Source organism: Hippopotamus amphibius, chromosome 12, assembly GCF_030028045.1.
Source record: "Hippopotamus amphibius kiboko isolate mHipAmp2 chromosome 12, mHipAmp2.hap2, whole genome shotgun sequence".
In the NCBI taxonomy this organism is placed as follows: domain Eukaryota; kingdom Metazoa; phylum Chordata; class Mammalia; order Artiodactyla; family Hippopotamidae; genus Hippopotamus; species Hippopotamus amphibius.
Window position 1 is genome coordinate 27,233,663 of NC_080197.1, and position 16,611 is coordinate 27,250,273.

Sequence of the window (16,611 nt, forward strand, 5' to 3'; positions counted from 1 at the left end):
GCTGCCCTGAGTGGGGACCTCAAGCCCTTTCACACTGAGGCCTGGGTGGCGGGTGCAGCAGCGGAAGAGCAGGTTCCCCTGGTGGAGAGCAGCCTGGCGGTCTCCAGGAACACGCAGGGGCGAGCGGGGGTGATCTCAGGGCCTCTCGGGCCAGGCGTTTGGATTTTGTTCTGTGTGCAGTGGGAGCCCAGGAAGGCTTTAAGCAAAGGCGGCTGTGAATTGTGCTGTCTGCCCTTGTGGTGAGATTTTAATGGGGAGGACAGGAAGCAAAAGCAGTGTGCTTTGGGGGCCCTTCAGAGGCGAGAGGAAGAGCTGAGGATGACAGCACGTTGCTGCTTGAGGAGTGGGTTAGAGGAAGGTGCTGCTCGCAAGCCAGGAAATCCTGGTTCTAGCTCTTGGCTGAACGTGCCTGAGAACTCCTCTCAAGCCCTTGTCCTTGGCCTCAGGAGACCCCCTCACTGTTCCTGGGAAGCGAGGGAGGGGCTGATCCCATGGCAGAAAGCCCAGGCACCCTCCACTCACCTTGCCCCGCCACCCTCACCGGGAAGTATGTGTGGGTCCCTGGAAGATTCCTGCCTGGGCTTAACTTCTCATCCTTTCCTGATGCCTCTTAACCTAAAATAAGAGGCTGCCTGGCCCTAATCCCTGAGGCTGAGGCCAGAGTGGCTGGCTGCAGCCAGGGGTGGAATGGCTGTGCCAGGCGGGCTGCTTTCCTTCCAGGAAGAAGCAGCATCTGACAGCCCTGTTGGGTGGGGACCCTGTTAGAGTGTGTCTGGAGACAGGTTGGGGGTGGGGGCAGGGAAGTTGGAGCCCCCTGTTGTGTGTGGGGAGAGTGCCCCCCAGGAGGCGGGAGACGGTGGTAAGCCCCGGCCTGGCACCACAACAGCAGGGCCTGTCTCGGGCTGCAGCTGCCAGAGCTGCTCCAGCCTCTCTCGAGGGCTAGGCCTGCTGCCCTCCAACCTGTTCACACTTGCTGGGGAGGCATCAAGCAAGGCCACTAGATCTGCCCCGTAGGCACCTCAGTCTCCCTGGTTCCTTAGAAGTAGGTGGTGAGGTCACGGAGGCCAAGATCCACTCGCTGATCTCCTGCCTGGGGCAGCGGTGTCTTTTGAGCCCTGGACTTGGGTCCAGCAGTTGGAAGAACAGCACAGGCAAGTCCCAGTCCCACTGCCCTCCCAGCGGCAGCCCTTAAATGAGGGTTCTGTCTGTTTGGCACCTTGGTTGGGCAGTCGCGTTAGCGGCTCAGAGCTCCTCACTCAGCTCATGGGTGGATCTGGAAATCCAGCCCCGCCCAGAGAGACTCTGCCTGTCTTCCCTGGGGTGCTGGGCAGCTCGCATGCACTCCGGCCCCTCTAGCAACCCCCTGGCCCACCTGAGTGTCCGCCTGTAACCAGAGCCCCGGGTAGGGGGAGAGACGGAAGGACCGCCCCGAGCACAGGAGTGACGAGGACAAGGCTTGGGGTGGAGGGAGGAAAGAGAGGAAGCCCAGGGCCGGCTCACACCAGTGTGGCAGGCCGCTCCGGCCTTCCTCTGCCATCCCCAGGTCCCCAGGGGACCAAACCCTGCAGCAGCCAGGAGCCAGCCAGCGTAGGCACCCCTGCCTGCTCCCAGTCTGTCTCCGCAGCCACCCATGTGGCAGTCAGCCACCTGCTTAGCTGCTGTTCCCAGCATTTCACAGCCCCCGTCCTCCCTCCCGCGTTTCATTTTAATAGGCTTCCCTTGACCCTCAATTCCAAGGATGTTCCTTAGCAAGCCAGTTCCTAGGACCTCCTGCTTGACATCCCTCTTCTCTGACTAGAGAGGAAATAACCCCATGTGACAAACGGTCCCATCTTAGATTCCAACTTCCTTCCCCTTTTGGGGGCTGTACCAGCTTCCTTTTAGCAGTAGTTGAGTTTCCATAATTTCTCCCAAGATGTTACTTCCAGTCTATATATCTGCAGTGACAAGATCCCGTCCATCTCTGTAGCAGCATAAAAACTGCCACTGTAGGGAGTTCCCTGGTTGCCTAGTGGTTAGGATTTCAGGCTCTCACTGCCGTGGCCTGGGTTCAATGTCTGGTTGGGGAACTGCGATCCTGCAAGACTCATGGCACGGCCAAAAAAAAGAAAGAAAGAAAGAAAAAAAAAATACTGCCACTTATAGATGCAATAATGAGTGAAACGAGCTGTCAGAACCAATGGGTAGTGGGGAGCTGGCTGATCACTGAGAACAGCCTCACAGCCACGTAAGGTGACCTCTGCTTATGGGGCTGGGGGTGGGCGGGGCACAGGGAGACAGACCTAGGTGGGTCAGAGAAGCCCTCCCAAGGAAGCTGCAGCTCCCGCACGCCACATCCTCTCCTTTGGCTGTCTTCTTGCTGAACCCCTCAAAGAGATGCTTTTCAGATTTCAGGAGTATCTCTGTCTCCTGCAAGCCCTTTTCCAGTGGGCCTCCCACAGGGTGGGCAGCCCCAGCGGCACTGAGGGGTTCACCGGCGTGGCTCAGCCCCGCAAAAGCTCTTCATGCTGCAGCTGAGGGCCGGGGCCCGGGGAAGTTAGGAATCCCCACGGGGTGGCCGAGCAGGCCGCCGTCCAGGCTTGCGGACACCAGAGCCACAGCCCACCCTCTAGAGCTGTTCGGGAAAGGGGGAGAGGAGACCAGGCCTGGTGGGCCCAGCACAGCCCCCCACCCCCTGTATGTTTCAGTAGGACTGCAGGCTGCCACCGTTCAAGGGCAAGGGGGAGGTGATTTCTCTAGAGGGCAACTCTGGGTCCTGTCCGAGCTCCCGACCTTCACACACCCACCCCACGCTCTCCCACCCCAGCAGCATTAATCTTCCATCTCACTCGGGCACAAGAGAACTTCTCAGAGGCACAAGGGGCTTCGAGGTGCTGCAGCCCATCAGGAAGGGGCTCAGCCCCCAGCCGCCCCCTCCACCTGTCCCGCCAGCTGCTCTCCGTCGAGGGGCACTCCGGCCGGCCGCTCCAGCCCTGGCCTCTTTCCCACACCCAGCAGGGCAGCCGGCCTGTTTCCTGCTCTTGCCCAGTGGGTGAGATGCCCCTTCCTTGTCTCGTGAGGTGCACACACAGGTGCCTCTTTTCCGGGCCTTCTGGGGCTCCAGTCTGAACTGTGTGTGGGGCCTTCCACACCCTGTGCCCCTCGGGGGCATCAGGCCCCCACCTACGGGCAGTGTCTTAGCCGCCCGCCAGCTCAAGGCCTCCTCCTGGGGGTGAACGGAGAACCCCACGTCTCGTCTTCAGGCCCCCTTCTAAGCACTAGGGGTGCAACCATGGAGACAGACGAGGGCCTTGTGCCCCCAGGATAGGGGAAAGGATGCCCCTGCTTACCCCGGCTCCCCTCTCCGCAGGGCCCACGGACCTCAGCATGAAAGGCGGGGCCTCCACCACCTCCACCACGCCCACGCCCACGCCCTCCAACAACAGCACCAGCCGGACCATGCCCGCCGCCCAGCTCAGCCCCACCGAGATCAGCGCTGTGCGGCAGCTCATCGCCGGCTACCGGGAGTCCGCCGCCTTCTTGCTGCGCTCGGCAGATGAACTGGAAAACCTCATTTTACAGCAGAACTGACCCAGCGGCACGTGGAGTGCACTACCCTAGGGAAGGAGGCTTTCCCAGCCCAGGACCGGCTTCCCGCCTCACCAGTTGGTACCTTTTGTTTTTTGAAAGAGGTGGATCGAAAAGAGCTGTTTCTAGCCACACTCCAAGCGCCTGAGACTCTGGGCACAAGGACACTTTTTTTTGGAATCTCACCACACGGGTGCTCTGACCTGCTTGGAAGAGGCCAACAGGGCAGCTTAGGAAGGGCTGGGGCTCCCCCTGACAAGGCGCTGGGGCCGCAGCTCTATTTAGAATCATCTTCGTGGACCCTGATGTTAGAACCCCACCCCCAGATAATTACCTTTCAAGTCTTAGGTGAGCAGAATTGCATATTTATTGAGGAAAACAAAGTGGACCCTTTCTTCCTCTCCCCTTAGTAATTTATTTTTCTGAAAATGGATTCTTTTGTGTTTGTACAGATTGCCAGTCTGTGTCTGTCTGATCAGAAGGATGTGTCCCTGTGACCTAACATTCCGTATCACTACACTGGTGCGGGCTGGGGGGGATGGCAGGGCAGGGGGCAGCAGGGGCGCCGGGCTGGCTGTCCCTCTGAGCGCCCAGCACCGCCAAGCAGCAGGACCTCACCCAACACCCACTGCAGAGCAAAGACAAACAAAAGCGGCTTCCCCACCCCCATCCCATAGACGCCCCCGTCACACGGTCATCTGTATTCTACCTCACACTCCAGCGTGGGCTTTTCCAGGATGTACCCTGAGCCTGTTCTGAACGGCTGTCTCCCACCTCCCCCACCCAGTGTGTCTGCCGGGAGGTAAGGCCAGAGGGGAGGCCAGGAGCTGGAGCTCAGGGAGGACCTTGGCCCTCGCGAGCAGCAACTGGCGGTCCCCTGGCCCCGGCGCTTGACGGGACAGAGTGCTGGGAGAGGGCCCTGTCAGCAGGGCCCTTGCCCTCACCCTGCCCCCCAGGAGTCAGGTCTGAACACGTCTCCGCACAGGCCCTGGGCCCTCGGACACCTGCTGCGAAGGGCCCCCTGTTTCTTCAGGGTGTGCCCCTGGCTGTCAGAAAAGGCAGCTGCGAGCTCGCAGGTAGACCGCAGCTCCCGTCCCCTGTCCCTGTGGTTGGAGTAAAGGGACCATCAGCAGAAGTGGAGAAGCCACTTGGGTTCGCCTAGGTCCAGCCCTTCTGAAGGGGACAGTCCTGGAAGAAACCCATAATCCCTGGAGTGTGAAAAAGGGCAAAAAGAAAAGGCTGGCCTGGTTTCCTTCTTCCCCAATAGGCACTTCCTCTTGCTCAGTGCAATACCTACCAGTGCTGCTAAAACCAGGGATTTGCCCAGACCTCACAAGGCCCGCAGGGCCTTTCCGTGCAACACTCCGTAGCCATGACAGCAGCTCTCTGCTGCCCGCCCCTGCCCAGATGGCAGAAGCCCTCTGTTGCCTTTCCTCCCTCAGAGCAAAGAGGTCCCAGGGGAGCCAGGGCCGAGGGGACCCTAGGATCGAGAGCCACTCGACCCCATAGCAGGCACCCCTTCCCAAACCAGCTTTTCTGCAGCCAACTGCCTCCCGGCACCGTGGCAGACCACCCTCAGGAGGGGCGGGGAGGGAGGCTCCAGCGTGGATGCCTCCCCCTCGGGTCCGCGACTGAGCTGCGGGCCCAGGCTCCAGAAAGTCAGAAGGACGGGGGTCCTGCCGCCTACTTGCTTCCAGCCCCTAGAGGTTGAGGGTGGTCTGTCCTCTCTCAAGTGGCCTCCAGCACCCCACCCAGCCACACCACCTCTGCCTTCCATCTGACCAGTCCCCAGGCTCCGGTCAGGGCCAGGACCCCGAGATCCACCCTCAGCACAGCGCAAGCTCCAGCGCCCGGGGCCGCTCCCACACCCCAGCGTCCTCACCTCCAGCCCCCACCTGCTCAGTACTCCTCCCAGACATTTGAATTTGTGTAAATATTTATTTTTGTGTGTGAACAATACTACAAGGTAATCAGTAGATCTTTTGCAAAATGTTACCCCAGGCAATTTGTGAAACTCTTAATGTTGAAAACTGGCAGAGACAATCGCCGCCTTAGGATTCTTCACATCAACTGCTTAACGTGTCCTCTCTCCCCCCGGAGGCAGTACCCGAGCCAGGCACAAGCGGTCCGCTTTTCTACAGACAGGAGTGAGAAAGACGGGGGAAGGGGCTCCCGCCACCACCCGCACGAGGGGTTAGGTCTGAAGGTCAGTATGAGCTACCGTGTGAAGTCGTGTTTTCCTGAGTCAAGCTTGTCCCAACTGACCGCCTTCAGTAAGAGTGTAGGTTCAATGTGCTTCAAAGAGAAAGGAAAGGAATGTTAGTGGTCAAGTCCACCGGGGCTCCCAGAGCCCCTCCAGGACAGTGGATCCCGTCACGCTGACCCTGCCTCGTGGGTGGGCCCCTTCCTCGTGAAGCTGTACACGTGAAGCCCTCGTGGATGGCAGACTCAGGAGCAAGTTACTGTGTGGAAACAGGATTCCATTAGCTAGTCCAGTCAGGGAACTTGTTCAGTTTTGCTTTTGTTTTAAAAGATGCAGCGTCAACCCCGGCCCTCTCCTCCTGACTTGGAGAGCACCAAAGAGCTGGCTCTGCTGAACCTGGCTCGCTGCTGGCTCCCCCCCCCCCGCCGCCGCCCCCACCACAGGGACTGCCTTCTCCCAAAGGGAGCATCCAAGGCCCTGCCCCACAGCCAGTTCTTATGGAGGGCCTCAGGGCACAAATTGATCATTTGGGATCCTAACTTTAAGAGGTAATGCAAGAATAGAATACGCCAATTCCAGAGTCTTTGCAGGGGGCTGATCCAACGAGGTTAGAATCAGAGGAGAAACGGGAATTTGGTCTTAGTGGTGGATCATCTAGTAGACCAGGAAGTGTATAACCCATCTAAAATTCATTTTACTGTCACCACTCAGTTTATACCCAAGGACCGTGTTGAGGGGGAGGGGGACCGGCAGGGGGTTAGGAAGGTTTTAGAGGATTTCAAACAGGTGGAACCCAGCCATCCCTATTCCCAAGGGCCACTTACGACTCCAGGGGTGGTTATAGGATTAACTACCAGTTCATTTTCAAAATGCTGCTTTGAACTCAGAGGGTTGATACTTTTAATTTGTAATTTTTTGTAAAACTTTTTACAAGATAGTAAAGTATTTCACCAGAATACCAGTTTCAATCCGTCCATGGTCTGATTTTTATATAATTTAGTGGTGCTTTAGAAACTTTGTTTTTGTTGTTTATGAGCTAAACAGCTCAGTCCTTTTTCGCCTGTATCTACCTAAGACCAATGTGAACCTTTGTATTTTTGCTCCTAATTTTGGACTCAGTGAAAGTGTACTGTTTACATGTACAGATGCCCCGGTCCCTGTGTGTCCTGCAAGACTCGCTCCTGAGGAGGAAGGTGCACCTCACTAAGCTCATCTGCTTAGCAAAGCCACAAAACAAAAACCTCTCACTTTTTACCTGTTTCCACCTAAAAATAAAAACAAAAAACCTACACCACACAGAACTCAGATTTGCTGAAAAATACTTTTCTAAGCTCAGAAGAATTTCTGTGCGGCAGATGGCCCGTATGCCTCTGTCACGTGGTCCATCTAGGAGCAGGGCTCAGGAGGGAGACTTCCTATCAGCTGCAGGGGGAAACTGCGTGGACTCGTGAAAAGTGAAAGCAGGACTTGGCGGCAAAGCCGGGGGTGGATACAGCTCTTCCCCCAACAGCCTGGGCATGGGAAGGTCACGTTGACTCACGGGACCTTCAGGGTCAGGCCACCCGAGATTTAGGGACAACCCAAGAGGTTGCCAATCCCCTGGCATAATTTACACACGTTGGGGAAGAGCGCAAGGTCCCTACCTGAGATGATTTTTGAGACGTTCCAGTGCAGATGGTACAAGCATTTCTTCAGGGTCCCCTGGAGGCAGCTTGTTGACGAGGCATCACCTCTGGGGAGGGGCAGGGGGCTTCAGACAGTAAGCATATGGCACTTAAGGCGAACAGCAGATGGCACCAACTTTTAAAGGTGACTCTTTATTACTTAATCAATGGCTTCACCTCTAAATTATATTTTTACAGATATGCACCTATGCAACTTAACGTGGCTCTTCTAAGCAGGTGAGGACTTCCTCCTCGATGCTCTATAAAAATTATTTGTGTTCTATATAGTGAGTTTCTCAAGTAAATGTGGCTTAATATTTTAATTCTTAGAATGTGTCTTCTCTATGTGATGCAACTAAATTCTGTTTCGTTTGTGGAATGACTAGCACAGGCCAACTCCCTCTCCCCTCACTCAACAAAAGACCAATGAGCTGTTAATCGAGCTGTTATCTCCATGGTATTACTTGCTAAATGCACTGATTTCATAAGTATGTGGAATCCTTTTTCTTTTGAATCTGTATATCATATATAAGACTCAATCTACTTAATAAACACTGAATAACAAACAATGTTTTATTTCCACTGTGTCCTCTCAACAGCAGCACCACCAGCCAGTTCTGTTCCCTCCAACTCTAGTTTGGCAAGGAAACACCATTCTACCAGTAGGCTAGCACACAGAAGGCCCTTGGTAGATTTTCATGAACAAATGAACTTATCACTTTTTTTGGCACCTCACCGAAAGGGAAGGAAATGGACCCTTCCTGGTCCTCATCAGATGGCCAGCACAGGCACACCCCACATTGAAATCTCACGGTCACCTTCCCAGGGAGGTGCTCTAGCCCTGCTTACACATGAGGAAGAGGGCACACTGGGTGCACGCCTCACCTGGATTCAGCCAGCGCCCAAGCAAGGTCTTAAATGCAGCTGTTTCCCTGCAAACCACCCTCCTTGCATTCCCAACCGCCTAGGGCACAGCTCTTCAACAGACTGAAACCAAACTCAGGCAGTTGGGAAAACCAAGGAAACACCATCCCTGATCCTGAACCCTCACTCCATTTGACCCAAAATCTGGGATCATCCCACCTTGAAGGAAACAAAAGGGCTGCTTTTTCCCCAAAGACGTTTATCTACGTGCGGACCTTTTCTCATCCTATATAGAACTTATGTTAAACTTTAAGGAAAACTTGCAGGAATGTGACGGGCCAAACCTGATTGTCATGAACTTAAAAACAATTCTGTGTGAGTTAAAAGGATAAATGTAACTGTTATAACTACATGCACACACACACTATGTGGCGGTCATTTTCAAAACATTTTTTTTGTAATGGCAAAAGAATCTTTAAAATTGAAATTCTGGGCAGTAGCCAAATATATCAAATAGATAAAGGGAGAGAGGCCAATAGTTTGAAGGCGCTGCCCCAAGGGAGTCTATACACCCTGGGGCTGACATTTGTAAGGAGAGCAGCAGGTGGTACCTCATCTTCTCACGAGCAGGTAGGGACCCAGAGCAGCAAATCCTCAGTACCACCACCACCACGCCTGTCCCACCAAAACTACCTCTGCTGAGAACCACCAAAGGACCATGAACCCCCACCCTCCCCCTAACCTGCGACAACATAGCTGGAGCCCGGACCCACCGCACACGGCCGCTTACCTCCAGCCTCAGCCTCAGCCTCAGCCTCGGGGTCTCTGGGATCCAAGAAGGAAGTGCTTGCAGACAGAGAAGGGCTGCTTGGTCCCGGTCTGGCTTCTTTAAACGGGGCTCCAGACCACTGGAGTTAAGTGCACAGGACGACATCAAACGGGATGCCCCCGCAGAACAGTGACCGAGCAAATGAAGTTCCCCTTATTTGATGATGGGGAGGGGAGACCATGCCTGTAACGCAGTTTTAAAGTAATTTAAATCCACTAGGGAAGCTCAGTAGTTACAGGAAACCGAAGGAGAATGCTTTGCAAAGTCATCTCTCCCCTCTTTTGTATAAACCCAGATTTTATTAGGTTTATTATCAGTCACGGGGTTCTTCAGCGAGGGCTCCAGCTGCCAAGGTGTGGGGAGGGGCTCGTAAACCATCTGAAATAATACTTACCACTGCGTGTGTGTGTGTGTGCACACGCGCGTGTACGTGCTCCTGGGGGGAGAGGGTCCAGAGCTCCCACTGGGCTCTCAAAGGAGTTCCCGTTCCCAGAAAAGAACCACTGCACTGACAGCTGTCTTTTTTCTTTACAGAGCTTCTGTCTACACGTTTTGGTTGTTAGAGATGTTCATTCCAGGCTTTCGAAATGATGCACAAAGACAAGGGGAAGCACGGGGCACTGTCACCGTTTGGTTTCAAGTGTTAACCTCCAAGGTCGCAGAGCCTCCCCACTTCATCACTGTAAATGGACCCTCACACACACAAAGGCAACAGAGCCGTGCCACCTCCTCTCAGGGCGCAGCACAGGCAGATGCTTTGGTCCCCGAGGCCCGAAGCTGCTCTGTTGAGTGTGTGTACACACCCACACACACCCACATACGCCCCCACCCATCTCAATCAGGATCTGACTTCCTCATGAGCAGGCTGGATGTGAAACAAACGGATGACCCTGCGCCAGGCTAGTAAGACAGCCATTTCCAGGTCCTTTTCCTTTGGACCGTGAGTAAAATCAGCTTCTCCAGCCAAGTACTCAGTCTCTAAACCCAGGACTATGGACTCAACTGTAGTGAGAGGCTGAAAGTTAGATGTCTGCTCCGCCTGCACCAGCCCTCAGCGCGCCACATGGGCTCCTCTCCACCGCGCCTCTCTGGGGGGTGAGAGTAGAGCAGGAGCCCTACTGATCTCTCCTGTAAGTTCACGGAGCTAGGGTCTCTGCTCCTTGCAAGCTAAGAGGCTGGAGTACTTCCTATGCCCCACACACCGTGACTTCATGAAGTAGTAACTATTAGCCCAAATCAGAGATGAGAAAGTTGCCAGAGGCTTAGTGACTTGCCCCAACCACTGAGCTGGCAGAGAACCAGGCCCACACTCTAACCCTGATGAGATGCGACTGGCAACGTCAGGTCCCAACTCTGGCTTCAAACGCACTCGAAACTCCTGCAGAAGTAAGAGGGCGAACAGATCCCATGACGTGAAGGCACAAGTACATGTCACCACCAGCAGGCAGTTACCCAGTCACAAGGCCACCTGATGACCTCACCCACACCTCGATCAAACAGCAGCACCACGGAATGACAGCTTGCACTGCCCCCAAACGTGTCCCACCACACAGAAAATCTACTTTCTTGAGTTCACAGGGAACAAATTAATGAATATGTATTTTCATTCCTCTTCAAAGTCAACCCCTGCATCTGCCACCCACTGAGGCTCCTCCACCAGCATCAGACCCCAGCTTGGGCCAGCCCCTCCCCCTCACTGCTGCTGGTCACCCTCCCCCCAGATCATCAGCCACGAGGAATCTCTTGGGCAACCTCAGCCTCAGCCGGGCGGCTGGGATGAGCAGCTGTGGAGGGACGTCACACTTCAAGGCTCTGATTCACAAGTGAAATGGACCCTCATCGCTTTCATTAGATGTCGCTTCCAGTCCACACAGTGGATAATGGGTAAGCGCACCACGTCACGTGCAGAGTCTGAAGACCAGCAACACTGACAAGTCGTGCCTTTGGGACCAACCTCACAGAAGAGCTCCACACGTGAGAACGTCAGCTCCAGCGCCAAGGTGAGGTGAGCCGGTGTCTGCCCCCCAACCTGACCTTCCTCCCAGCCCAGCGGTGCGGCCGCAGAAGATGACTGAGACCGCAAGTGCGGGTTGTACAGGTTTATTTTTCCAAGACCACAGAGACATACAAGAGCAGTGCTTTCCCTGGTGGACCAGTTTCCAACTGTCCCCTAGAGTGGCCCCAAAGGTCACAGCACAAGGAAGAAGAGGATCAAAAACGCTTGGGCCTCTGCTCCCTGTCTTTGGTAAACAGACTCTTGAAGTTGACAACCGGGACTTGGCCAATACTGCATTTAAATCACCACCACATCTTTGCCAACTTCCCACTCACGCTTCAGATGACAGAAATGCCACGCTGGATGAAAAGTGGGGGAAAGAAAAGACCTTTTGGATGAAATGAGACTTGCTGAAGTCATACCAATTTTACAGCTCACAGACGCACTCACACAGGGAGACCTAAGTTCAACGAGGAGGACACTCAACTCACAAGTCAAGGTACAAGAAATAAGGCAGGAAGCAGGGCGAGGTGAGACAGCTACGGAGACATCTACTTGTTGGAAACGTGTTGGGAGAGAGGCAGGCAGCTGGCGTAACTGTTTCTTCCTTAACCTGCTGTCAAAAGTATGTCCGGTGGAGCCCTGTGGCCCCAGGAGAGCCTGGTCGCAGGTACTGCTGACAGGTGGTGAGCCTGGAGCCAGGTGCGGAAGGCCCACCTGGGGACTGCCCAAGGCACGCACCCTGGAATCCAGAAGCACGTAACACTGGTGGTGGTGATCTGTCACACACGGCAGCAAGCCACCAGTGAAGGTGGGAGGAGAAGAGATGAAGAGCAAGACGCACTCGCCCGGCAGCGAGCGGCCGGGCTGCCCGTGGCTCTGCAGCTGCAGCAGGTCCACCGGCTGCCCGGTGACAGGGCACCAGGCCAACTGGCAGGTCCCAAGTCAATCACTCCACCCCTCATGTCAGGCAGCACAGCACGCAGTGGTTCTGACACAGGTGGAGAGAAGTCAGTTACACCACTTTAATGCAATGATGCCGAAGACGTAAAGTAAGGGAGAGTCGTTTGTGTTCTCTGTACAATACAACCATTTACAGAATCGGCCAGTACTGTGTACAACATATAAATACATGATAAAACATTAGAGGTGCATAGAGCATACTTACAGAAGCCAAAAGTTCACTTTATACATCCAAGGATAAAGAGTTAAAATATAAAAATAAGAAAAACACACTGCTTTGAAATGTAAAATGACTTTCACATACACAGGTGCGTGGAGATGCCCACTCCCACAGGGTCCAAAGTGACGGAGAGGGTGTCGAGCAGACAAATTCACCTGCCAAACGTCTGGACACCCGACTTACGAGGAGGAAAGACAACCCTATGCCTGACCCATTGTCCGAGCAGGTCTATTCAAGGTTCCGAAAGCTCCCGTGGGCCAGTGGACTATTCGGAGACAGTTAAGTCCCAAATTGGCTTCAGCAACAGAACCAAAGGTCTAACTGGCTCCATCGACTGGCAAATGACTGACTGTGACCCTGAGGTCAGCAGATGCTTAAGCCCCCTGGTGGGCACTGCTGGGAGGTGCTTTAACCCTGTGCTGACTTCTTCCCCATCAACTCCCCAGAGGAGCAGCGGGAGGAGAGATGGCAGCAAGGGGGCAGTGGAAGACTGACATTTCTACTCAGTTCAGGTAGGTGAGTCCCCTCAGTGGAGAACGCAACCTTCTTGCTTCAGCTTCAAGTCCCTCTTGAGTCGCACAGAGGCTCCCCACGCCACACCAGGCTCTGTCTGTGAAAGACAGGAGCTCAGGCTGGCCGGCCAGCCTCAGGCAGCCCAGCGAGCTGCCCTGCGGGAAACCCTTCCAGCCAGACCAGAAGGGCCAACAAGTGGCCGAGGGCTTTAGCACTATAGATTTCAAGGAGAGGCAAGAGAACTCTTGCCTAGAGAGACAGAGTCTATTTTATCAACGATATTCTGCATACAGATTTAAGATCCATCATTATCAAAATACACACACTAAATATACAACTCTTCCCATGGCCATAATTTATTATCTCACCACAAGGCACAATACACAGAGCTTTGAGGGTCCAATACAGTCATCGTGACAGAACGCACCACAGCCCTGGCACATGATCATGGCTTTCAGGCTGCACGCACACTGCAGCGAGATGCTCTCCACCGTGCTGCTGTCAGTGAACATCTGCAGGGAGAGTGATGCACTGTGGCTTGCACCAAAGTTTGCTTTGTGGCTCAGCTGCACCACACTTCCGGCAAGGCCTTTGGGAAAGGTGGAGGAGCCGGAGGAATAATTAAAGCTGGTGGAACTTAGCTGAAGTTTGGAAAGCTTCCCATAAAATGCCTGTTTGATGTTGAGTTGGGAGGGGATGGAAGAAGGCTCCAGAGGCTGACTGAGCCCTTTCCCAGGCTCTCGGGGTAATTTCCAGAAGGGCAAATCAAGGACAAAGGGCATCCCTTGCAAGTGATCCACCAGCTCCCGAGGACCGGGTCCTGCTGCATTTCTGTTCTCTGCGTTCGCCTTGAGAGGTCCCCCACCAAACGTCTTCTCACTCTTGATGCTGCCAACAGAGGCAGGTGGTGGCTTTGGAGCCCAGTCTTCCCTGGCAGTCTGCACCCCACCAGACACAGAGTTTTTGCCTGGCCCCGACTTCCTACTGGGGAAAGCAGGAGGGGCACTGGCAGACAGAGGCGCTGGCTCCACAGGCCGGGGGCACTCAAGGGCTGCAGCCTCATCCTTGGAGCCAAAGAGCTTCTTCCCTTGGCCTCCAGCACTGTTCTGATCATCCAGGGCCCGACCTGCCTGATCGGAACCCAAGGAGACCACATTTGGAGATGAGAAACAAGGGGCTCTCGAGGTAGTGAGATTTCTCAGACTCATGCCTGGGTCAGCACTTGAGTTACTGCACTGGGACAGGTCACGGGCTTCCTTCCGATCTTCACAACTAAAGGGAGAAAACTGCTTTTTGGAATCCACTTCTTCCACTTTCCCAGAGGCAGTAGGACTTGTCACTGGATACAGGGAATCTAAACTTCGGGCGTTCTTGGAAATGTTTGGGGGCCCTCCAGGAACCTGGGTGGTGGCCTCCAGCCTGGCAAGGCCAGCGCTTGCTTCACGGCTCTCAGGTAGAAGGGCCTCCTTCGAAGCTCTGGAGGAACTGGGACTGCTCCTGCCAACCTCGCAACTGCTTTCCCCAGGATCTTGCAGAGATCCCACACCCAGGGCGCCGCCATGGTTCTGCTCTTTCGGAAGTGGGAATCGTGGGGATGTGGGTTTGCTGCCACCATGGGCTGGAGGAAAAACCCTCTCTAGGGGCAAGCTGCCCTGCAGCAACTGCAGCACGAGGGGGTTAGTGGCCTCCACTGAGGCCACAGGCCTGCCCAGGGACAGAGGCCTCGGCTGGTACTCGGTACTGGCCGGGAGCAGGGAATCCGGGACCTTTGGGGGAACTGCACACACTCGAGACACCCAGCTCTGAGGAGCAACCATCCCGTCTGTCCTTGTGACCAGACTCAGGTCACCCCTCGCCTTGGAGAGTGAGGCGGAGCGGTTCCCATCACGTCTCTCACCCTGCTCCACGGCTGAGGACGTCTTCGGCACTGTGGCTTCACGAGGCTCGGCCTCACTGCTGTCCTCAGAAAAGTGGCCTTCGAAGTCAGAGGCCGTGTCTGTGGACTCACTGTGAGGACTCAGGGCTTCAGAGTCTCCATTGATTTTCGGCTTTTCACCTTCCAGCCACCTGCGGTCGCGGCTGGTGCTATCAATGCACCCTTGAGCTGGCACGATCCAGAGTGAGGCCAAGCTGTCGGGGGGATCCAGACCCTCCTCAGCTGTCAACCCCCCAGGCGACGCCACGATGAGGGGAGCAGCTTTCTCCCACTCCTCTCCGACCTGGGGCTTAACAGACAGGACATCTTCTCTCAAGGTGGGTTCAGGCTGTCCCACTGCCTCGTCGTTTAACAGGCCAGGTATCCAAGGAGCAGCACCGGTGGAGACAGGAGCCTCCATTTTCAAGTTTTCTTGGCTAGTAGTACTTTCCCTCGTGGGTGGGCCCGAGCCATCAAGTCCTGATTTGTCATCCAATGGTCTGTCCTGTAGGCAACCGGCCAATGATGATTCAGGGATGGAACTGGGGGTCACATTCACAGGATCCTTCACGGTGAGATTACTGTCGCTGTCTAGGGCCTGGCCGGTTCCTTCTCCTAATCCAACATCCCCTGCTAGAGCCTGACCAGGACTGTTCTCTGTGGGGATGGTGGGTCCTTGCTCCTCATCACTCCTTTCCCAGGAAGTGCCACCAGACCCACATTCAGTTCTACCTTCCGGATGCAACGCAGGCTGCTCAGCTAATCTCTCAGGTTCTGGGGTTTTGGAGGGCAGTGGGGGCAAAGCCTGCTGTGGCTGGTCCCCAGTGGGAGCAACAGGGAGCTGGGAGGCATCCTCCAGCCCGTCTCTGAGGCCATCTGGAACCCTCTGTCGTGGGCAGCTCTCCTTTCTGAGAGAAGCCAGGTCCTCTCTCCCGGCTCTGCACGTGGCAGTTCCAGGATGCGCGTGCTCCCCGTTCAGAGGACAAGGCGGCAGTAGTTGTGTTCGCTGTAGATCTGACGCACACTCTCCAGGGGGACTCGGGGCTCCCCTGGGCTCAGGGTGGCCACAGGCCTCACCACCATCACCACTGCCGCCGCCTCTGCCACCTCCCTCATCGGTGGCCCCGCCGCCACCTCCACCCGGGCCACCCCCCCCTCCGATGGCAGCGGTGGCCGCCTCTCGATGGCAGTGGTGGCCTCTCGCCCCTCGGACCTGCAGAGCACGGGCTTTAATGTCTGCAAGGGTCCTGGCGCCAGTCCAGCCCCGGCAGGAGGACTCCGTGATGGGGACGATGCGGGGGCATATCTGGTAAGCGGGCTGACCTTTAACCACCCAGGGTGGTTTGATACGTGAAAGTTGAATCTGCAATAGAAGAATAAGAGAACAGTTTAACGGACTGAGTGCTCTGACCTAACAACTGTAAAGCTAAATTAGAACCCTAGTAACTTAGGAGGTTCTGGCCTAGAGAATCAAATCATCTTCCTTAAACATGAAATAATCATGGTAAAATGGCTGTCCAAGACACCACACCATTCTGAGAAGATTCTGCTTGAGGGCTGTTACATGCCACACTTCTAAATTTAATTTCTGGTAGGACCATGTGAGTCACTACACCAAGAATCTAACACCACCTAATAAACGATTTTAAAGCCCCAAAGGATTCTGACCTCTAGAGATAACTTCAGCAGAGTGAACAACCAAGTGAGGAAGAAAAGAACCTTATCCCCCCCGATATTCAAGTCAGTCTCAAGAATGGCTCTCGTACAGAGAGCTCTACACTCCCACATAATCAACACAAAGGCCCAGGGCCTTCTGTCCCTGCAAAGGAGCCCCACTAATCTCCTGTCCCTCAAAGGGGCCTGGGCTCAGGGCAGCC

General features: G+C 55.0%; 2 protein-coding genes across 6 annotated transcripts in view; one reads left to right on the forward strand and one right to left on the reverse strand.

Moving 5' to 3' along the window:
- Positions 1-7,986, forward strand: part of NOL4L (nucleolar protein 4 like) — a 125,799-nt gene extending 117,813 nt beyond the window's left edge. For 2 of the 3 annotated variants that reach the window (XM_057703474.1, XM_057703475.1), the window contains one exon: positions 3,350-3,972. In XM_057703474.1, the coding sequence (XP_057559457.1) occupies positions 3,350-3,570 (221 nt within the window). In that variant the 3' untranslated portion in view covers positions 3,571-3,972. Of the gene's footprint in view, positions 1-3,349; positions 3,973-4,019 lie in introns of those variants that run through there. The other variant, XR_009048509.1, reaches the window with a different exon arrangement.
- Positions 7,987-11,211: 3,225 nt separating this feature from the next.
- ASXL1 (ASXL transcriptional regulator 1) overlaps positions 11,212-16,611 on the reverse strand; it is a 68,469-nt gene continuing 63,069 nt past the window's right edge. For all 3 annotated transcript variants that reach the window (XM_057701707.1, XM_057701705.1, XM_057701706.1), the window contains one exon: positions 11,212-16,097. In XM_057701707.1, the coding sequence (XP_057557690.1) occupies positions 13,179-16,097 (2,919 nt within the window). In that variant the 3' untranslated portion in view covers positions 11,212-13,178. The remainder of the gene's footprint in view (positions 16,098-16,611) is intronic.